The sequence below is a fragment of the Miniopterus natalensis genome, chromosome 2, assembly GCF_054644295.1.
Source record: "Miniopterus natalensis isolate mMinNat1 chromosome 2, mMinNat1.hap1, whole genome shotgun sequence".
Taxonomy (NCBI): Eukaryota; Metazoa; Chordata; class Mammalia; order Chiroptera; family Miniopteridae; genus Miniopterus; species Miniopterus natalensis.
In genome coordinates, this window is record NC_142082.1 from 20,255,529 (window position 1) to 20,279,687 (window position 24,159).

The following is a 24,159-nucleotide window of genomic DNA, read 5'->3' on the forward strand; positions in this document are numbered from 1 at the left end:
ACTTTGCTGTGCTATGAGCTTGACAGCTTCCCAATACTTAAAAGACTTTTCTGAGATTGGTGGCAATTTTAAAAAATGTACAATAAAATGTGTTAACATTTGGAAGACTGCATAGCTCAAGTGAACTGATATTTTTCAAAAGACCAACACATGATGTTATAAATAATTTATAGGTAAAAGACCGATTCAAAGTGCCAGGTATACCAATGAATTTTAATGTATCGGAGTACAAAAAATTCATTGATATATTTTCAGATTCCACATTGCAACTAATTTTTTAAGCTACCATTTGTTGAGTTTTAGTGTAGTATTAAAAAGAATATCCACAATTACCTAAAAAGGCTATGAAAATACTCCTCCAACTACATAGTTGAATGAGGCTGGATTGTCTTCATATACTTCAAAACTAAAATTGTAACAGATTAAATGCAGAAGCAAATACAAGAATCCAATGGTTTTCTATTAAACCAGAAATTAAAGAAATTTACAAAAATGTGAAGCAATGTCATTCTTTTCTCTGATTTTTAAATTATTTTGGAAAATAGTTATTTTCCTATAAAAATATTTACACAAAATGGGTTTTTACTGTTATTTAAAAGTTAATAAATTTTGCCTGGCCAGGCGTGGCTCAGCGGTTGAGCATCGACCTAGGATCCAAGAGATGGATGTTCAATTACCGGTCAGGGCACATGCCTTGGTTTCAGGCTTGATCCCCAGTAGCAGGGCATGCAGGAGGCAGCTGATCAATGACTACTCTCTTGTCACTGATGTTTCTATCTCTCCTCCCGTCTGAAATCAATAAAAATGTATTAAAATATATATATTTAAAAAATTTTTAAATTTGTTTCAATTTCTAGTATAGTAAATAGTGATAGATACAAGCTACATAAACATCACTCTTTAGGGCTCTGAGACAAAAATAGTTGACAACAGCTGGTATAGAGGATAACAGGATTTAGGGATAGAGGACCTAAATTCAAGCTCCAGTTCTGCCACTTGGAGAACTAAAATGCAAGGTCCAGTTCTGTCACTTAAATGACTCTGATTTTAGGTAAGTTATTTAGGTACAGGGTTGTGAAGACAGACTGCTTATAATTTTCGCTCTGTTATTTGCTGGTAGTATGACTTTGGATGAGTCATTATACCTCTGCAAATAGGGATAACTATAGTACCTACTTCATCAGGTTGCTGTGGGGACTAAATGGGATTATACTTGTAAAATGCTTACTTTACACCTATACCTACAACAAAGTAAGAGCTCAGTAAATGCTAGTTACTATTATTATTTTGTATTAGTCAATCATCTGACAAAATCTAGAGAATGGGGCACAGCCCTGGCCTCCTTCATCCTTTCCATAGAGAACGGAAGTTATTTAGGTGTTATAAATTTGAGAAGATACCAACTTGTCGATATATATGTGTGGCTGTTGACCTATAGGAGAATTAATGTTATAAGAATTCCCTATATCGGTTTTCCTTTTTTTCGGTTTCTGAAGAAATAACAAAACTGAAAAACATTCCCTAAACCCTTGCCCAATAATCTAGTTCGAAAATAGTATTTTATTACTCAATTATTCCCCCAAAGGAATTGAGGTCTTCCAGAAAAGTAAATACTCAGGAGAGCTGACTGTGGGAAATTGGTTTAAACTTTTCACTTCAGTTGTCATCTCGTTTGGACAAAAATACCTCGTCTCCAGCTTCCCTTCCAGCTTTTAAATCCCGTCCAGCTCACCTCTACCTCTTTTAGAGAGATCTTTTTGGCAGCCCCTAAAGCCTAATAAACGCAAGGGTGAAGGGGCAAAGCCCCAGAGATAGCCTTTTTCCCTTGCAAGTGCCGACTGTATCCGTTCTCCGCACCCAGAAGTGGAGGTCTGCGTAGACACAGCTGCTGCTAGCGCCCGGCCGTCCTATTTTTCACCAGGGGCGTGGCACCCTCATGTCCGTGGCTTCCGGCACCATCCCCGGCCCATTACTAGGGTGGGTAGCCGGAGTATCAGCGGGCCAGGTGGCCTGTTTTCCCAAGTATTAAGTGAGGGCGCTGGGCCTTCCTCCTTTCCTTCACTGAGATGCAAACGCAGTCCTACAGCTGCGAGGTCGTCTTCCGCACCCCAGCCTTCTAATGACCTCCGGCCTCACACCGCCCACGGGCCCAGAGCGGAGGGCACGCGCACTTACGACCCGGCGCCCGGAGCTCCGGCTCCCTGCCTGCAGGGAGGAGCCACATCTCGCGCGATTCCCTCCACCTCTCGCGACACTTCCTGGCAGTACCCCCGCGGCCCTCCTAGTCCCACGCGTCGTTTTCACGCCCCGGTCACAGCCACCTCACCTTTGCTCTCCGAAACCAGGTCCGCTGCTCGTCCGCTGGGAGCGCGGTGGAGCCCAGCGTTGGGCGCGAGCCTGGCGGGGCCGCAGGCCCCGCCCTGCCCCGCCCCGCCCCGCCCAGGCTCCGGAGAAAGGCCGCCGCGGGGAAATGTCGTGTACCCCTCAGCTAGGACAGGACAGCGTGAAAGGCAGCGACGCTGCGGGGTGAGTACGCGACGGCGAGCTGGGGTCGGCGGATGGACCGAGGGAGGCCCGACTGGGGTGCGGGATGGAGACACTGCAGGATGGTGATGCCAGGAGTAGAGGAGGACGCGGTGCCCGAGGCAGGGAATGGGGGTGCTGGGAAGACCGGCCCCGGTGGGGTGGGGGTGGTTTCGATTCCAGGGAAGTGGCCCTTTGTATCGACTGAGTCCCACATTCCCTGGTTTCCATTGGTGGGTTCGCTCCGGTCTGCGGGGCTGGAGGGGGAGGAGAGAAGCCCTCGAGCTCTCAGGTCCCAGATCTGGGCTGCAGGAGTCCCGGGGTCGCAGGGGAGAAGAGACACGCCGAGGTGGCTGAGGTAGTTTGTGTCAGGAGGAGATAAAGTGGCCGAGAGCCGGGAGAGGTTCGCTCGGAAGGAGGTCAGGGGTTTGCCATCCCGCCGCGCCCGGTGCTGAGGTGAGGGTGGCCGTGCGCGCTCCCCTTGGGGCAGCTGCAGTTGGCTCTCGGTGTCTGCGCTGTCAGGGGTGCCGAGTGGTCTGAGTGCTGAAGGGGTAGAAACACATAGGTCACGGTTTTAAGGGAAGGAGGCTCCTGAGGTCACCTGTTACTTTTACCTGAGACGTGGACCGTGTCTGTGGGTGCGCGCGCGCGTGCGCACAGTGGCCCCAAGCAAGGGTTTGTTTTCAGTCAGATTTTGTACCATAGTCTCTAATTAAGCACTCTTCCAGGGTCAATAAAAAGTGACCGGTTCTTAAGTGAGTAGTTTTATTTGGAATATTTTAAGATTCCAGTAATCATGTAAGTGTGTAATGATAGGGAGCCTGGAGCCTAAAACCTAGGTTTTATTAAGAGGAAGTAAAATTTTGCCTTTGGCATTAGACTTAGATTGGAAATTGGGTTAAAGTGTTCTTGTTGCAATTAAGTTTTTGATCGTGTGTTTCTTTTGCTTCTAGGTTTGTTTTATTTTTATTTTACTTTATTCTTTTCTTTTCTTTCTTTTCTTTTTGTTTTATAACTTGTCTAAAACCATGCAGTTTTCTGAGAGAATTAGGAGATCAGTACAAAGTGGTTGGTCTGACTACAAGAAGCATTTTGTTTAAAGCCCTCTCCTCGCCACCCTCCCCAATCCAGCTATTATTATAACTTATAAATTAATAGCTGTTTTAAATTGTGTAACTCCCTTAGGTTGTTGGGGTTTTTTGTTGTTTTGCAGAAATGACTCCTTAAAATGACCAGTTGTGTCTGTGAACAATTACACTGTTAATAGAAGGAAAATAATTTTTCTGATAGTTTTCTTTTATCTTGTGTTTTAGAGAGAAACATGTCAACAGTGGAATCACGCCAGGAACAGTTGACTCATCAGATCCATCCCCATCACCAAACTCTTGTAGTTCCTTTGAGCTAATAGACATGGATGCTGGCAGTTTGTATGAACCAGTTTCTCCTCATTGGTTTTATTGTAAGATAATAGATTCTAAAGAGACATGGATTCCTTTCAACTCTGAGGACTCACAGCAGCTGGAAGAGGCATATGGCTCTGGTAGGAGAAAAATGATGACCAAGAGCCCTAGCCGGTTTGGCTCCCTGGTTAGAGCATCTTCCCTGGGACTGAAGCGTCCTGGGTTCGATTCCAACCAAGGGCACATACCTTTGTTGCAGGCTCCATCCTCACCCGGGTGGGTCAGGGTGCATGTGGGAGGCAACCAACTGATGTGTCTCTCTGACATTGTTTCTCTCTTTCTCTCTCCCTTCCACTCTCTCTGATAAGCAATGGAAAAAAATATATCCTCGGGTGAGGATTGAAAAACAAAACAAACAAAAACCAAGAATGGTTTTGATGGTTTGTAAAAAATTACTGGAAAGAAAAAAAAAGCAATTGAATTCCATTTTGTTTAATGTTTATCCAAGTAGAAAATGTTAATTCATGTGTTTTATAACATTATTTAGAGTATAACTCAGAACTGTATTTTGGGAGATTTATTTTGATATATGTACTTCTTTTCCTCTTCTCAATTCTTGATAGGAAAAGATTGTGATGAGAAAGTTGTCCCTACTGATGGGGGCCGGTATGATGTTCATTTGGGGGAGAGGATGCGGTACGCTGTATACTGGGATGAGCAAGCATCAGAAGTGAGACGATGTACCTGGTTTTACAAGGGAGACAAAGATAATAAGTATATTCCCTACTCGGAGAGCTTCAGCAAAGTATTAGAGGTATTCCTTTGACCCTTTTAAACTCATTTTCTTAATATTTTTCCTTATTTAATAATATTTTCTTCCTCTGTGACTTATATTTTTTTGATATTTTCAGGAAGAGTTTGGTTCTAACTGCATACAGTTTGTAGCCTTTCTTTTTGCAAGTTAGTTTCAGGATAAAATAGTTTTAGTTCCAGATTTTAAAATATACTATGGAAATTGTTATGCTTTTAAACGAAAAAGTATTTTCCCTAATGGTGATTATTGTCAATATTTAAACTATGACCACAGGATTGTCTTTTTGTCTTTTATTTTTCCTGCTCTGAAAACAGCCTGAAATTTGCTTAAATTGGAGTAGAACATTAATATTATTGAAATAAATGTATAAAAATGTGAACAATGATTATCTTTAGTCTAGATGATGAAATTAGGGTTGATATTTTTTCTTTGTCCTATACTGTTAATGTTGTATTTTAAAAGAATTTAAAAATAAATTTGATAAATCAAAAGAAAAAACTATATAATTTTATGGAAAATATACATGCATTAATATTATTGAAAGAAATATATCATGATGTGAAAAATACTTATCTCCAGTCTAGATGATAGAAGTAGGAGTGATTTTTTTTCTTTGTCCCATACTATTTGTTGTAATTTTAAAATAAATTCAATTAATTGGAATAGGATATTATTGTAATTGTTTATTTAGCAGTATCCTCTTGAAAACGTTTAGTTTTAATAGGAAAGCAATAAGAGAAATCTAATGAAATGTTTTCTTTTAAGGAAACTTACATGCTTGCTGTAACTCAGGATGAATGGAAAAAGAAACTGGAGTCTCCCAACAGAGAAATTATTGTATTACACAATCCAAAGGTAAAGCAAATTAAAAGCCTTTCTCTAATGTTGGGATTAAATGTTAATTGTATTACTAAGGAGAACTTCATTGGTTTCTTTTTCTTAAGGATTCTACTTAACCTTCGGGAATTTTATATTACAGTAACAATTATGAAACTTAAAACTTGAAGCTACCACCATTATTTACCTTGTTCAGTTTATACAATATAATTTTCTTAGGGAAAATTATGCCTCTGTAGATTATTACTGATACATTATGTAGCATGTTTTCCGTGTGTAGGAAAGTCTTTTAGCCTGCCTGGCCCAGCGTGGCTCAGAAGTTGAGCATCTACCTAGGATCCAGGAGATCGAGGTTCTATTCCTGGTCAGGGCATATGCCTGGGTTTGGGGCTCAGTCACCAGTAGGGGGTTGTGTAGGAGGCAGCTGATCAAAGACAACTCTCTCATCATTGATGTTTCTCTCTCTCTCTCTCCCTCTCCCTTCCTCTCTTTGAAATCAACAAAGGTATTTAAAAAAAAAAAAAAGTCTTTTAGCTTGATGTGTGTTTTTCTTTTTTTAGCTTTATTGAGGTAAAGTTGACAAAATTATAAGATATTTATTTTTTTTAATCCTCGCCTGAGGATATTTTTATTGATTTGAGAGAGAGAGAATCATGGAGGTGGGAGAGGAGCATCCATCCATACCTCCTGTACACACCCTGACTGGGGATCGAACCCACAACCTAGGTATGTGTCCTGACTGGGTATGGAACCCACAACCTTTTGGTGTACAGGATGACACTCAATCAATTGAGCCACCTGGCAGGGCATAAGATATTTAAATTGTATAGCATTAGCTAAAAAATTTTCAGGGTTCTCATTTCCATAGCTGTAGGAGTTGCATATCAAAAGTCCAGTTGAAATTTGACTATGTATTATGTTTTGAAAGATGTTCCTGCCCCTTAGGATGTATAAATGTCTTGAATGTACAGAATCTTTATATCTAGTCATTGTGAATGTTTCATTTAATTTTATTTATTAAACTACTTTAGAACCAGAAAAATTCAGTGGTATGTGCTTAAAATAGCTTATAGGATTAAAGTTTTTGACATTTTTTTCTATTTAAGCTTATGGTGCATTACCAGCCAGTTGCAGGGTCTGATGAATGGGGTTCAGCACCCACAGAGCAGGGTCGACCAAGAACAGTGAAGAGAGGGGCGGAGAACATCTCTGTCGACATTCATTGTGGTAATGTCAATTGTTAATTTTTTTTTAATCTTCTGATATACTTATTTACTTATGGCTTAAATTGTGACCTTTTTTCTATGGATTTGGATTACCTCAAGGTTTAAAAATAATCTTTAATTGCACAAGCTTATTTGGAATTAATATTAGTATCACTTCATCTACTAAGAATCTTAATAAATACAGAAATCTCTTTTAAAGTTGTTAAGTACATCTGGTAGGATGGGTAAAATTTGGCAGTACTGATTAGGGATTCCTTAAGTACAGATGCACTGATTTAGCCCTAATTCTATGAAAAGCGACTCCACCTATTTGATTAGAAGTTTAGTATTAGTAACTCCTGTTGTTGAAGATTTTCAACTAAGGAAAACTATTTTTTAGGATGACCTTGGTGGTTACTCATTGCTATCTAGGGTCATTTATGGTTGGTTTTATAATGTATTTAACTGGATTATAAAATTCCTTTTATCTTGCAGAGGAGATAGCTTGTCTCTTGGACAAAGTCTTAGACTTACTATAATTAAAAAGATGGGTTTAAAGTTTCAGGCTTCAAATACGTGCCAGACATTATTGGTACAATTGATAAAAATGGAATATTAGATAAAATTATTTTGTTAATGTTAAAAATTGCCTGAATTCAATAACTGCACTGTGGTTATATAAGAGAATAATCAGGATATACACATTAAAATATTAAAGGGTTACAGAGACAGGTGTGATATGTGCAATCTGATGTATGCAGCCTGCTTCCAGCTGGTTCAGCCAATAAGTGTATACACACACACAAATACACACAGAATAATAAAGCAAATGTGGTAAATGTTAAAGTGTTGAGTCTGTGTACAAAGTACATGTGAGTTTCTGTAGTACTCTTCAAGTTTTCTGTAAGATTGCAGTTATTTCAAAGGAAAAAAGTGTTAAAAACCTGAAAATTTTTTCACAGATTTACTTTAAGATAAATTAGAAACAATGTAGAGTGGGTGGGGAGAAATTAACCAAAGAATTTATGTGCATGTATGCATAACCCATGGACACAGACAATAATAGTGTGGTGAAGGCCTGGGGTGGGGGATGGTTGCGGGCTAGAAGGGGTCAATGGGGGAAAAAGGGGGACATCTGTAATACTTTCACAATAAAGATAAAAAAGAAAAAGTAAAATCACTGTATGTTTAGTAGTTATGTATAGGATTATTTTTGTCCTTTAAATTATCTGCTTATATTTTATCTTGCCTGTTTTTATAACCTATTCATTGTGAATGTTTGATTTTACAATATGTGACTAGTTATATAGAATAATTTTTCTTTTTAATTTTGTTTATAGGGGAACCTTTACAAATAGACCACTTGGTTTTTGTAGTCCATGGAATTGGACCAGCTTGTGACCTCCGCTTTCGAAGCATTGTACAGTGTGGTAGGTTTGCAAAGCATTTAAGGTTAGGTCACTTAAGGGGAGTATTAGTCATTGCTCCTGTGAGTTAAAATAAAGTGTTGTCTTTAGTCTGTTGTCTCAGCTGCATAATAAGATTTGGAGAGCTAAAGACAGGTCACAAGGTAGTAAAGCTTCCCAGCTTAGACCTAAAGTACTAGTAAATTCCTTAGGCTAATAGTTTATATTCTTAACTAATAATTCTTGAGTGAACAAGCACTTAATCTTTATAAAATCCTTTTATGATGTGATGGTCCTATGACTAACCATTCCAAATTTAAGGGACTGTAAGTATGATACAGTTTAAATGAATAACGGAAGCTTCAGTCATTTTTGTAATTCATACTGTGATAATAACCCTCTTGATATTCTAAGTGGAATATTTTGGTCATTAGCATAACTTGATTTTGAAAGGTAGTATCCTCTAAAACTTGAGGGTATTCAAAGTCTAATTGTCCCAATTTGAGAGTCTTATCCTACTAGCTAATGCTTCTAAGCATAAACCTTAGAAGGTTAAGATTGACATAATATGAATTTCAAACAGCTGTGTATTTTTCAAAAATCTGAAATATTGGGTAGTGGTTGTTTGTAAGAACCAGAAAGTTAGAATAAGAATCTGACTGCAAGTCATGTGATATTTTTCTTTCCTTTTTAAAATTGAAACAATGCCCGTGACACATTAGAAATTTTGAAGTCAGCTTTTTCTTTGAGGAAATGTATTGTGTGGTAAAAGGAAGTATTAAAGGAACAGCTTTTCTTAATATGCATTCATAATTTTTCTGAATACCACTTTGCTATTTTTGACTCAAGTAAATGCATGTTCTAAGCAAATGTAGATAGAGAGTATAATTATGTGATCTGTTGCATCTTAATTCTGCAAATTCATTGCTTCAGCGTTGATGCGTAAGTTAATTTTCTCTTCCAGTTAATGATTTTCGCAGTGTTTCCTTGAACCTGCTGCAAACACATTTTAAGAAAGCCCAAGAAAATCAGCAGATTGGGAGGGTAGAATTTCTTCCAGTCAACTGGCACAGTCCCTTGCATTCTACTGGTGTGGATGTGTGAGTAATACCAACCATGATTGTAATATGTTCTCCGATCATTGATATGCTTAGGGACATTTGTGCTGTAAGTGACTGTATATTTAAAATTTTGTTTTAACAAAAAGTTTTTTGTACTCCTATGTCTTTTTTTTTTTTTTTTAAGAGATATATTATTAAATGCTAACTAACCCCTTAGTTTAACTAGTCCAAGTTAGGAATAAAGAGCTGAGTGCATTTTCTTCTAGTATGTTTTACTGGCTCATTAGTATTTACTATTACAGCTTTTTTATTTCTTTAGCATTAAAGCCAAACATTGCTTTCTTCCTATAGAGTATAAGCATTTCTGTCTTCAGATGTCAAAAACCATCCTCCCTCAAGATGTATATAGTATTTTGTTGTTTCTGTTATTATGATCATATTTAGATAATATTTGTCCAAATTTGGGAAAAAAGGAAATTCCCAAACATTGAGTTATTAGCATTTATAATTGAGGTATAATTGGTACAACTATTTTTAATTTTTTTTATTTTTTAATGTCTTTATTGATCTCAAAGAGAGGAAAGGAGTGGGAGAGAGAGAAACATCAGTGATGATAGAGTCATTGATCAGCTGCCTCCTGTGTACCCTCTACAGGGGATTGAGCCCTCAACCCAGGCATATGCCCTAACAGGGTATCGAATCGTGGTCTCTTGGATCATAGGTCGATCTCAACCACTGCTCCATACCGCCTGGGCAGTACCACTAGTTTTACATGATGGCTTTCTTAAGTTCCAAGCCCAATAGTTTTGTTTGTAAATTTTATGGTAACGTCAGGGAAGGTTTCTTTATATTAAGGATATTCAGCTATGGACTCTCCTGCCCGGCCAGCGTGGCTCAGCAGTTGAGCATCGACCTATGATCCAGGATCGCTGTTCAATTCTGGTCAGGGCATGTGCCTGGGTTTGATCCCCAGCAGGGAGTGTGCGGGAGGCAGCAGATCAGTGACCTCTCTCATCATTGATGTTTCTATCTCTCCCTCTCCCTTCCTCTCTCTGAAATCAATAAAGATATATTAAAAATAAATAAATACTTTTTTAAAAGAAAGTACTTTTAATAAAATATAACTGTAATACCATTATCACACCTGAAAAGATTCTTAGTACCAGCAAATACAGTGTTGTTTTCCAATTTTCTAATCTCATTTATACACATATATATTTATATATATACACACACACACATATATGCAAATACAAATGCACACATATATACATAGTTTAAACTGGAATTCAAGTATGCCTTTTAAGTCTCCTAATCTCTTGATTACTTTTCTGTCTGTTATTTTCTTGCAGTTTATGTATTGAAGAAACAGTTGTTTGTCTTGTAGAGCTCACACTCTGAATTTTGTTATCCCTTTGGATTCATTAAGCATTTCTCTCTGTCCTGTATATTTTCTGTAAATTGATAGTTGTCTCTTGCATCTTTAAATATCTAAGTCTAAGTTTGGAGGCTAAGCTAGATAACTTAGAGGAAGTTATAGAACTTCCTAGAAGTTATAGGAAGTTTGGTTTTCTGCTAAAAATATCTTTCCTTTTTTCCAGAGATCTACAGCGAATAACCCTGCCCAGCATTAACCGCCTCAGGCACTTTACCAATGACACAATTCTGGATGTCTTCTTCTACAATAGCCCCACCTACTGTCAAACTATTGTGGACACAGTTGCTTCTGAAATGAACCGAATATATAAACTTTTTCTGCAGAGGAATCCTGATTTCAAAGGGGGTGTATCCATTGCTGGTCATAGTTTAGGTAACAAATGAATTCCCTGTAACCAGAGAGGACAATCACATTTTTAGGACATCTGTTTTTGAAAAACAATGTCTTTTATCAGTATCAGATTCAGAGGTCTAGAACTTGTTTGTGATGAAGAATTTGGAAAGGGTTGGAAGGGTGGTGGTGGAGTGGAAAGAAGACTCCTCCTTCATAGATTTTGCTACATGGGTAATTGGCTTATTATTTTTTTGTATAAAAGACAGCTATTTAGAAATTGTCCCTTCTTTCTTCTATTTTATTTATAGGTTCGCTTATATTGTTTGATATCCTAACAAATCAGAAAGATTCTTTGGGGGATATTGACAGTAAAAAGGTAATTTAGATGTTCAGATAGGTTCTCTTTTCTTAGTAAGGATTTTTAGATTTTAGACTTATTTTTTGTTTTTCATTTAGTTTAGTCTCATACCATAACTTTAAATTTACATTTATTTTAACAGACTTGTAATTATCTCTGTCATTCTTGGATGATAGAAGCAAGACAGTAATATGCTTCTACAAATATTTACCACATCCTAAAATAACTATATGTATCTTATTTCCCATTATAAATATGCACTACTGATCTATTATTAGAATTATAAAATTGTTGATTTGATATGGAATTTGCATATGATAAAATGAAGAGTGAATTAGATGCAAATTGATATAATTTATAGTAATTGTTTGAAAGCAGTGGGAGGACTTAATGTTTAAACATCTTTTAGTAAAACAAAGTCCTATGAACACTCATCTGTACTGCTGAGTTAGTACTTGGCATACACTGTCATGTATGTTTTCTCTTTTTAATGCAAATATCCTGTGAGTTCTTCCAGGGCAGGAGCTTTGCCTTAAATTGTTTTATATCTTAGACACTGTATCCCTAATAAGAGCTCAGTAAATGTTTTGCTAATGATAGTGAACAATGCTTTGATAAATATTCACTTGTTTATTTATTTTAAAACTCCTGCAGTTTTAAATGAAGTTGCAGACACTTAAAGATCACCTCTTAATTTGTTTTGTACAAATCACAGTTTAAAGTAAAGATCCATCTCTGTGGAAGTCTTATGTAGTACATGTCTTTATTGTAAAACAGTATTAATAAAGGAACATCTCAGCAACTGTACAGAATAAGGAACTTTACAATTTAACTTTTAGGATTTGCAAAACATGGATCAAGGAGACACACGGACACTAGAGGAAGATCTGAAGAAACTTCAACTCACTGAATTCTTTAGTATCTTTGAGAAGGAGAAAGTAGATAAGGAAGCTCTGGTAAAATAGTCTTTTAAAACTTTATGCCGTACCATTTTCAGTATTTTTGTTTCTTCTTCATACTGCTTAGTAAGATCCTGCCCTTTCGAAGCACTTTAGTCATAAATACTTTGTTATCATTAGTAATGTTCTTCAGCATTACTTATGTGTTTTAAAGTCATATCAAATGATCTTTGCTTTGTTGGAGTTTAAAGTTCAGAGGAGTCATGTTGATATACGTATAGCAATAGGGCAAAGATTAAAACAGAAAACATGAGAGCAAGAATAAATGACCAGAAACTATTCCAACTCTTATTTTCTGTTATAAGAGCTCTACTGTTGATATTTGCCTGTTTGTTTTTGGTTTTTTGCTGCTTATGTTGCGTTTTTACTCTGGTTTGCGATACATGCATTCAGCAGGTATTTAGTAAATGCTCACTGTGATCAGGCACACTATACCAAGTACTGAAGATAGGGAGGGTGGTGACAAGACAGATATGGTCCCTAACCTCATGGAGTTTATAGTTTAGTGCGAAAGACACATATTAAGTTATCAAAAACATAATTAAATTACACTTGTGGTAAGTTGTAAGTAGGAAAAGTACACAGTGTTATAAGAATGTGTAGTAGGATGAACTAACATAGTTTGAGAGGGTGAAGGAAGACTACCCTAGTCAGGTGAGTAGCACTTCAGCTGAGATCTTGATTGTTAGTCTGTTTCGTGCTCTGTTTGTTCTATGTTCTTACGGCTTGTGTCCATGAGTAGGAATATAAACTCTCAGTAATGTGACATCCAAGTGAGCATGGACATCACGGAGGGTTTTTCTGTCATGAGTTAGATCCTACTTCTGTTTATTTTTTCAATAATATAATGTTTTCTGTATTACTATAGCATTGATACTATAGTATTGATATTGATACTTCTTATTCTTTTTTAGGCTCTTTTATGAATGAAATACTATTTCCTTTTCTGAGTTATTAATGATGTACCATTAGGGAGCCCTAGTAATATAAAGCAAAGAAAAGCACAGTACTTAGGTCTCACTCTTCTCAAAGAACAGGACATTTAATTGATTTTATTTTGCCTAGAAATAAGAAAGATATTTGATTTTCTATTCCTAGGCTTTATGTACAGACAAAGATCTTCAGGAAATGGGAATTCCCTTAGGACCAAGAAAGAAGATATTAAATTACTTTAGGACCAGAGAAAATTCAATGGTATGGACTTAATGTAGCTTATCGCAGTAAACAATTTTTTTCTTTTAATTCTCACCCAAGGATTTTTTTCCATTGCTTTTCAGAGAGAGAGAAACATTGATGTGAGAGAGACACATCGATTGGTTGCCTTCCACCTGCCTCGACTGGGGTGGGGATCGAGCCTGCGACTGAGGTATGTGCCCTTGGCTGGCATCGAACCCGGGACCCTTCAGTTCGTGAGCCGATGCTCTAATCACTGAGCAAAACTAGCCAGGGTGGTAAACAGTTTTTGACATCGTTGTATCCTTTTGCTTTGTGAAGTGTTTAGGGAGCTAAGTAATTTTGTTAATTGATTTTTGGCTCTGTTTTTAGAAATGAAACACATTTATTAATACCTTAAAGATATTATTAACTTCAGAAGTCTTATCTCCCCGACTCTTGCTACAATTCCATTTTTCTTTTTTTGTCTTATAACCACTTTATTGAAATATAGTTTCTATCACATACCATAAAATTCTCCCTTTAAGAGTATACAGTTCAGCCCTGGCTGGGTAGGTTAGATGGTTAGAGCATCATCCCGATATGCCAAGGTTTTTGGTTCAATCCCCAGTCAGAGCATGCACAAGAATCAACCAATGAATGCATGCATAAATAAGTGGAACAACAAATCGACGCTCCTCTCTGCCTTCTTCTAATAAATAAAAAAATAAGTAAAAAGTATACAATTCAGTGGTTTTTAATATATTCAGAGTTGTGTAACCATTACCACTGTCTAATTCCATTACCCCCCAAGAACCTCATACCCTTTAGCAGTCACTCCCCATTCCTCCCTCCTATGAATCACTGATCTATTTTCTGTCTTTATGGATTTCTTATTCTGGCATTTCATATAAGTGGAATCATACAATATGTGCCCTATTATAACTGGCTTCTTTTGCTTAGCATAATGTACTCAAGGTTTATCCATGTTGTAACACTACTGTTACATTCAGTTTGTTTGGCCACTGAATTCCTTTCCATATTTTAGTAGTTAATTATTATTATTATTTTTTTGTGTGTGTTAATCCTCACCAAAGGGTATTTTTTTCCATTGTTTTTTAGAGAGACTGGAAGGGAGGGGGGAGAGAGAGGAATAGGAGAGAAAGAGAAACATCGATGTGAGAGAGACACATTGATTGGTTGCCTCTCACACTCGCCCTGGTCGGTGTCCGGGATTGCACCTGCAACCCAGGTACATGCCCTTGACCAGGAGTGGAACTTGAGACCCTTTAGTATGTGGACCGACACTGTAACAACTGATCTACCTCAGCCAGGTTAACTATTTTTTAACTCTTAGCAGGTTGCTCAGTTCTTATTTAAGGCCCAGTATTTGCATCATTTTCTATTCCCACAGAGATATTCTACTTACACTTTAATTAGAAAGGCACAGTACTTCACTGAACTCCTTAGCAGTCCTTAACGTTCTTTTCCACAGTTCTCTGCTATTGTTTCCTCTCATGTGGTTGCCTAAAGTTTCTACTGCTGCCCAGATGCCTGTGTACAGCTTTCATCATTTTAGAGCGTGTAGGGATGTCAGTTCATAATTTAAGCAAACTTTTGTTTTTATCACTTTTATTTTGTTTTCATCAGCTTTATCTTGTTTTCTGAGAGACTTTTCCTGGAATTATTGGCTGTCATTTCAGAACTTTCCCATGCATTTTTTCAAACCAGTAGAAAACTCTATAATCCTTTGGATATCTTTATTACATAGCAGCTCCACAAACTATTTTTTATTCTTTAGGGTATTAATAGACCAACTCTGCAATCAGCTTCAGGGGTGAATATGTCTAATATCCCCAAAGAATCGGAGTTCTGTATAAGTGCTGATGGTACTGGACATGACTATATGGATGTTGGCATTGGGCAGGTAACGATACTACTTCTCATTGTTCATTTTATTGCCTGCAATTCATATGGTAACAGATGTAACTTTTGTTATTGAGAGATGCTTTTATTTTCTCCTTCCAGGTATCTGTAAAATACCCCCGACTCATCTATAAACCAGAAATATTCTTTGCCTTTGGATCTCCCATTGGAATGTTCCTTACCGTCCGAGGACTAAAAAGAATTGATCCCAACTACAGATTTCCAACATGCAAAGGTTTCTTCAATATTTATCACCCTGTAAGCATTGGACAGCTCTTGTGGTTTACCTGAATATTAGGGCTTATTGGTAAAGAGCATACGATTTTCTGTTGTGTTGATTTACTTTTTATGTATTATTCTCTAGTAATGAGATAACTTACAAATAGTATTATTTTGGAAGTGGTGTGACAGAACAACTACATTTAAAAAAAATTAGCTTATAATCATTCTTGCCTGATACACATTAGCAGTTCCTCAGACTATTTTTCTTCAGCAGAGGTGTATGTAGCTATTGTTTTTCCTATGTAGTTTGATCCTGTGGCCTATAGGATTGAACCAATGGTGGTCCCCGGAGTCGAATTTGAGCCAATGCTGATTCCACATCATAAAGGCAGGAAGCGGATGCACTTAGGTAAGACTGAGTACAGAACTTGATCATTCCAGTGTGACTGGATGGACCTCATTCACTTTGTTTAGCTGTGTTGGACCCTAAACTCATTGTAAACTGTGTAATGTTCTTTATTCATATGTATTTCAGAACTGAGGGAGGGCTTGACCAGGATGAGTATGGACCTTAAGAACAACTTGCTAGGTTCACTGCGGATGGCCTGGAAGTCTTTCACCAGAGCTCCATACCCTGCCTTACAAGCTTCTGAAACTGCAGAAGAAACTGAAGCAGAACCTGTATCAAGCTCAGAGAAGCCTAATGGTCAGTGACACTGTACACATTGATTTCCTACATCAGGCCTGAGACAAGGGAATTCATTGTGTATAGTTCTTGTTCTCAGAGGGACTTCTTACTTGGCCCTTTTTGTTGTATAGGACCAATGCTATGAGACCTATTATGCTGTCTTCTCTGCTAGCCTTTTCTAATCATCTAATAGTCAAATTATGGAAGAACATTTTTTGTGAGGAAGAATGTGAAGAGAAGCCAAGCATCTAATGAGGCTTTAAAACATCCCCAACTTGGGAACTATGGGAGTGATGTAAGAGCCTACTCTCTGAAACAGGTTGCTTTTACAGGGGAATGTCTGTGTATTCATGGATCAGTTTATTTTCCTGGCTGAGAACGAGCTAGGATACTCTTCTCTTAATTTCAGCTAACATTGCATTCTTTTGATTTAGTTTTCAGCTGTCTAAATTAGAGTTTTATCCCTGCTTGCATTTAGTTGATAAACCAGAGGCAAATGAATTAGCTATCAGAGGTGCAGGAAAGAAAGAAAAAAAAAGGAATTAGAATCAGTGTGACTTAAGAACCTGTAAAGGAATGAGAGCAGGAAGATGGGAGAGAGCTTTTTTAACAGAGTAGCTCATCCCTTTCAGTAACTTGGAGTCTGAGGGGAAGTAAGGACAACCTTGGAGGACTGGAAGCTTTTAGATTCTTATTATGATTCTTCCATATATAGATGTTAACACAGAAGAGACCTCTGAGGCAGTTAAAGAAGAAGTCCCCCCCATCAATGTGGGAATGCTGAATGGAGGCCAACGCATTGACTACGTGCTGCAGGAGAAGCCCATTGAGAGTTTCAATGAGTATTTATTTGCTTTACAAAGCCATCTATGCTACTGGTAAGTGTTGAGGTGTGTGTGTTTTCCCCTCAATTGTTTTGTTTTCTTGGTCTAATTGTTTCGCAGTCTCCAGGGAACCACTGATCTGCTTCTGTCACTATAGATTAGTTTGCACATGACTTTTATATAAATGGAATCAAACTATTATACTCTTATTTTGTGTGTACGGCTTCTCTCATTCATCCATGTTGTATCAGTAGTTCTCTCCTTTTTATTGCTGAGTAGTATTCCATTGTATGAATATATCACAATTTGTTTAGCCATTCACCTGTTGATGACCATTTGGGTTGTTTCCAATTTAGGGCTATTACCTAACTGCTATGTTCAAGACTTTTTATGAACATAGTCTTTAATTTCTCTTGGGTAAATATCTAGGAGTAGAATGACAGGTAAAATGATTTTTTAAAAGAAACTGCCAAACTTTTTTCTGCCAGCATTTTCCATTCTCAGCAGCAGTGTTTGAGAGTTTCAGTTGCTCTATATCCTCAACACTTGGTATGATTAGTCTTATGATTTGTCTCTTAACCTTTGTAAATGGGTTGTAATGGCACCTCATTATGGTTTTAATTTGCATATCCCTAATGCATAATGATATTGAGCATATTTTCATGTGTTTACTGTCCATACATCTTCTTTGGTGTATGATCTATTCAGATCTTTTCCCCATTAAAAAAATTGCAGGAATTTTTTCTATGTTCTAGTTACAAGTCCTTTTCAGGTTTGTTTTTCCTCAGGATGTGGTTTGTTTTTCATTTTGTTTTGAAGAGCAAAAGTTTTTGATTTTAATGAAATCCAATTTATTGACATTTGCGCTTTTTTGACATTTAAGAAATCTTTGCCAAATCTAGTCATTAAGATTTTGCCTGTGTTCTAGAAGTTACATTGTTTTAGCTTTTACAGTTATGTCTATGATCTATTTTGGTTTGAGTTTATTTTTAATACGGTGTGAGATAAAGATTAAGGGTTGTTGTTTTGCATGATTATCCAATTGCATTTGTTGATAAGTTTATTGAGGTGGAGAAACCACTGAATTGCCTTGGCTATATTTTGTTCCATTGATCTTTTTGTCTGTTGTTATGCCAGTAAAACATTCTTGATTACTATAGGTTTGTAAATCTTTAAATTAGGTGGTGGGTCCTTCAACTTTATTATTTGAAGTTATTTCCACAGAGGTATGTTTTAGAATGAACTTGAGCCCTGGCTGGTGTGGCTCAGTTGGTTGGATCAACATCCCATACACCAAAAGGTTGCGGGTTCGATTCCAGGTCAGGGCACATAACTGGCTTTGGGTTTGATCCTCCATCAGGGTGCATGTGGGAGGCAACCCATCAGTGTTTCTCTCTCTCTCCCTTTTTTCCTCTCTCTAAAATCAAAAAAAAAAAAAAGAGCTTGTTAATTTCAACCAAAAATCTTCCTGGGACTTTGATTGCGATTGCATTTTATATGTAGATCAATTTGGGGAAAATTGACATCTTAATAGGGAGTCTTCTGATCCACAGACATGGTATCTCTGTGTACTTTGGTCTTTACTTTCTCTCAGCAGTGTTTTGTAGTTCTCAGTGTATGTATCGTGTACACTGTAGCTTTAAATTGCATTCCTCCTATGCTTCTTTTTCTCTTCAGATTGAATACATCTTAAAATTGCATTCCTCCTATTATGAATAAGGTCGAAGCACCTTATCATATACTTAAGGACCTTTCTATCCTTTTCTGGGAATTATATTTGCCCTTTATTCTCTCTTACATTGAAATGTTGGGGGGGGGGGTGTATGTGTGTGTTTATTGATTAGTCTGCAGTGAGTTGCAAATACCTTTTCCCCAGTTTGTCTTTGACATTGCATACACTGGTTTTTGCTTACTAGAAAATTTTCATTTTTATGTAGTCAAATTTTTTTTTCTTTTTTGGCTTCTATAATTTGTGTTATACTTAAATCTTTCTTTCTTTCCAAAGAATTTCTTACCACAGTTCATTCTGATATTTTATGGTTTCATTTTTACATTTAAATTTTTGATTCACTTCAAATTTATCCTAATAAGGTTTGGATTGATTCATGTCATTTTCAGATGGCTATCTAGTTGTTGCAACAGTTAATAGATTTGAGATTTTTCTAACTTTATTAAATTCCTATATGTATTATATTAAATTCCTATATGTGTTTAGGACTATCTCTGAACTTCCTATTCTTTTCTATTGATACATTTTTTTATGCATCAGGATCATACCATTTTAATATCACACCATTTAAAATCCCCCCTTGCCCTGGCCAGTGTGGCTCAGTTGGTTGGAGCATCGTCCCATACACCAAAAGGTTGCTGGTTCGATTCCCCGTTGGGGCACATACCTAGGTCGCGAGTTTGATCCGTGATCGGGTATAGCAGGCAACTGATCGATGTTTCTCTCTCACATTGATGTTTCTTTCTCTCTTTCTTCTTCCCTTCCTCCTAAAATAAATAAATAAAGTCCCCTCCTTGTTGGCATATGAGTTTCTTAACCTGAGGTATGTATATGGAGTTTGTGGGGGATAGAGAAAGTCTTGAATCCAGTGGAATCTGTTTATAATTTTGGGTATATATGTAAATGTGATCTTTTCTGGGGAGAAATGCATAGGTGTCATTGAATTCTCACAAAGATTCATGACTCAAAAAAAGTTGAATCACAAATCTAGAGCAGTGATTTTCAACCTTTTTCATCTCATGGCACATACAAACTAAAAAAGGTATAATTTCGATTTACAAAAAAAATAAGAAAAAATTACCTACTCTTTTTGCTCCAAAGTGACCTTTTAAAAAATCAGAATCAGGTGCCTATATTTGTATATAAGGATTTTTGGTACCAAGAATTAACCAATCAGACATAGCCTTATTATGTGATGTGACCAATAAGATGCATCTCTATTATATGACCTATATATTTATGGTTTAAGATAGGGTATTCACACCAGATGGCTATTGTTGTGTTGGCTGTTGTCATTTTTTTTAATTAGAAAATCTAAGGGAAAAGAGGTCAGTGTCTCTGACTAAAGTCAGGTATTGCATGTTTTAAAAATTCTTGTGGCACACCAGTTGGAAATCACTGCTCTAGAGAAATGTTAGAGCCACATATCCTGAAAGCAGTCCTTCATGAATGTTATTTTTTTAATCCAATTTCTTTATGAGGTAGATATAAGTAATTGCTTGTACATACACAGAGTATCTAGAAGATGCATGAGAAATTGATAACATTGCTTGTCAGAAGATGGGAACTAATGGTTAAGTAACAGGTGGGGGAGACCTCATTATTATGCCCTTGTATATCTTGAATTTTGAACCATGTGATTGTATTATCTTTTTAAGAAAGTAACATTTAAAAAATTAAGGTGAGCAATTAGATAGTTCTTCTATATTGTTCCAAGAATGGAAAGGGAACAGTCCTTGGTCATTTACTGCTAGCTTTTTAATATTACTGGATATAATGCTAGACTTCCAAACCACTGCAAATTACATCACCTTGGAGTCTGACTTTTTGCAGTAGTAAAAAGATGAATTTGCAAGGAGGTCATATAGATTAAATGAGTTAATATATGTAAAGCATCTAGTACAAATGTTAGTTTCTTCTTTTTACAGCATATTTTTTTTCTCTACAGGGAGTCTGAAGATACAGTATTGCTGGTCCTCAAAGAAATCTACCAAACCCAGGGTATCTTCCTTGATCAGCCTTTACAGTAAAAATGAATCTTCTATGGCTGCCTAATGTAAGTTTTTAAATGTCATGTATATAGTATAGTTCCTACATATTAACATGTTATAAAGAACTATGGGAGTCGGGCTCTTTATAAATATACTTTTCTGTTGCCTGTCACTAAATTCTAGGTTATTATTCATTTTTAGAGGGACTCTGATTAAAATTCATGGGGAAAAGGTGCTATAGTGCTGTGATGTGTGTGTGCGTGTGTGTGTGTTTGTGCATGCGCTTTGCTAGTGATTTTGTCCAGTAACATATGTCATTTTAGGATCCAAACTCAGAATCTTAATAGTTCTGGTCATCAAAGAGTTACCATGGCAGCAGTTACAGTTTTAATTACAAACAGCCCATCCTGAGATTTAAATTACTCAGCCTTTTTAGATACATATTTTATCTAATGTGTATTAGACTCTGGCATTCTCTGTGGGTACCTTCAAGTTGTGACAGCGTGGTGACCTCTTTTCCCCTCTCTCCCCTAGATGGACATTGAGGGGTCCTTCCCCAGAAATCCACCTGTTTGTTGCTGCAGTTTTTCTCTCCTCAGCTGCATCATTTCTTGCATGTTGCCTGCCACTTACTCACCATTGGGGGCTTTGGAAGATAATCTTCCAATTTGGGAGTGGAAAAGCAAAGGGAACATACCTTATTACTTTTTACCACTGGCTTCATATAAATACTTGTCATTCTTTCTTCAGCTGGAGATGGCTTGCGTCCTTAATTCTTTGATGATAGTATTTAGGTACCACACTTCATTGCTTATTACATGAGATGGTAGTAAGTCTGCTTTGGGTTTGATTTGTTTTGGGTTGGTAGAAATTTTTCTAGGAAATGTTCTAGTTTGGAAGCAGACTGTTGAGATTCAGCAGGCAATTGGGGTACATTCGTCTCTCATTAGGGTTCTCTGCAATTGAAGGCTAAGTCTAAGTGTATATGGAAAAGGTTGTTGGGCAGTCAAATTCTGTTGATCTGTCTTGTCTTTTCTACAAATTGTGTTATGAAGAAAGACTAAAATGTAGCTTAAATTATTGTTAACTCTCTACAGCTGACTGACAGTTTTATTGCTAGGAATCAATGATGCTATGGTGTTCATTGTTTTTCCAGCTGTTTGGGCTCCTTTGAGAGTCTAAAGTGGACAATTTAGTTCACATTAGGTGCACCTTTATAAAGCAAAGATGTTATATATCTAGATTAAGTCTGACAATTATTTGATAGTAGCTTCTGTTCTTAAGTTGAGAGTAAAGCTATAAAGGCTAAAATTATATAGCCTTGAATAAATAAAATCTCTTAGTTGATTGTATTTATGGTAAAATACAATTTTTGTAAGTCACCTGCCATATTGACTTGAGTGAAGGTAGTATTGGGTGTACTCTTTAAAAACACTTTGTAACATCATTGCCTTCTTAGGTACCTACCATAAACCAGAATGCTTATTTAAAAGGCTCATGGCACAGGCAGTGTTGGTTGAGAGGTCGGTTTGGCTAGAGGGGAAATGTTTCTTAGTCTGAAAGAAAACCTATGCAGTAGCCAAGGAACAGCTACTGTAGAGTCAGTGTCAGAACATGCAAAGCAAGATGTACCTTGAAGAAAACGGGTGAATGTAGACTAATTTTTTCTAAGGCACATGCTCACCGCTGTGCTGTAGGTATTTTCTCTCTCATTGGTCAGAATTTGTCAATGTTTTTGCAATATTCTTTGTGATACACTCCTCTCAGATTTCCATAAGCCACTGAGTGGCATAGACAGGCAAGCTGTGTGTGTTTTGTTTTTTAAAATAAATGTTATCATGGTATTGAAAGCACTGGCATTTAACATTCACTTAAGCCATTCCTTTGACAGCAGTGCTCTTTATCCCTTTCTGGAGAGAAAAAGGAAGGGGAAGGTTAATTACTGTCACCCTAGAGATGGTACAGGTAAGATTGGGGTATAGGTCAGAGCCTGGCCTTTCTTTGTTCATCTGCTTCTAAACTAATGCTGACTAAACCACTAAGCAGTTTCGGATAAATTGAATACTTTATTTTCTTTGTATGTAAATTCTGAGTTTGAAATAAGGGTTGAGAATTAAGTAGCATTCAATATATATTACAGGGAAAGTTTCTGCTTTTCATATTAGCAGAATTGGTACTATTTATGAGTAAACCAAAGGACAAGCAAGAATGAGTTCTTATAACCAAAGAATAAACTCTCGATAGCTAGATAAACCACCACTTTTTATAAGAAATGTTTCTTTCCTGGTGGCGAGGGCAGGTAGCTGTAAAAGAGCTTTATATCTTGTCTATCCACCTGTGGTATTATCATGACTGCATATTACACAGGGTAATAAGCTTGATTTTTTTTCTCTGGAATCTGAAATATTTATTCATGTAATTGTATAGCTTTATAAAGAAAAGTAATGAAGGAAAATGACTTAGAGCTAGAAATTCTTAAGTATCTTAGGATCTACCAATTTCAAAATCTGCTGAGTAAGGTGAGGTAGCAGAATTCTCTTAGTTTCCCTGTCTGTCCTTAGTAGCTAAATCAGTGGGTATCCTTATACACAAAGTAATGTTCAGTCAGTAAAGGTTTTCCCAGGACTACATATGAAATGAGTCATCTCAGTACTAGTCTTCTCTGTCCTGATTGTAATTATACAAAGAAATAATCATATTTACACTTAATTCACTAGCATCTTAGGGAACACATTTCACTAAAAATAAAAAGCAGCTCTCTATTCTAAAAGTTAAGAAACATCTAGAAGAAAATACAAATAAGCATTCTAATCATGAAGCAGTGTAATAAGGCAATGGATGCCTTTCTGGCTGGAAATAACAATGAAACATTTAAAAATGATGACCAAATGTATTTCAAATATACTCTTAAGTAACACCTAACATAGCAAGTTTCACTTGATTTGGAGAGCTCCTGGGTTGGTGAACACGTGGAGGTGCTGGGAGAGTGGTGTGCCAGGAAAGGGCATGAAAGCTCCACACCCCTTTCCCATGCCTTGCCCTATGCATCTCTTCCATCTGGTTGTTCCTGTATTCAGCTGTTGATGTCAGAACATCCAAACCTCCCGCTCTCCTTCCTTGCATGTCCACTCCCTTAATCATTAAGCCCTCAGGACAATTAGGTTCTGGTCAGCATCAAACAGTCTTAGAAACAAAGTCTCAGGTCTAAATAACATGACCATTTTTCTTTTTTGTATATTTTGCAACTTCCCCAAATCTCCAGAAAGATCAGATTTGCTTATTTCTTTTTTGTC

General features: G+C 37.0%; 1 protein-coding gene across 1 annotated transcript; it reads left to right on the forward strand.

The window, feature by feature from the left end:
* The first annotated feature begins 3,844 nt into the window (after positions 1-3,844).
* Positions 3,845-22,716, forward strand: DDHD2 (DDHD domain containing 2). Its single transcript, XM_016210496.2, is given in 18 exon segments — positions 3,845-3,878; positions 3,881-4,063; positions 4,547-4,737; positions 5,503-5,592; positions 6,681-6,801; positions 8,120-8,209; positions 9,150-9,285; positions 10,848-11,056; positions 11,326-11,393; positions 12,215-12,331; positions 13,433-13,528; positions 15,288-15,413; positions 15,515-15,670; positions 15,941-16,043; positions 16,170-16,340; positions 17,038-17,200; positions 20,824-20,931; positions 21,401-22,716. Coding segments are annotated over 17 exon segments (2,136 nt in total). The 3' UTR covers positions 20,906-20,931; positions 21,401-22,716.
* The last annotated feature ends 1,443 nt before the right edge of the window (positions 22,717-24,159 follow it).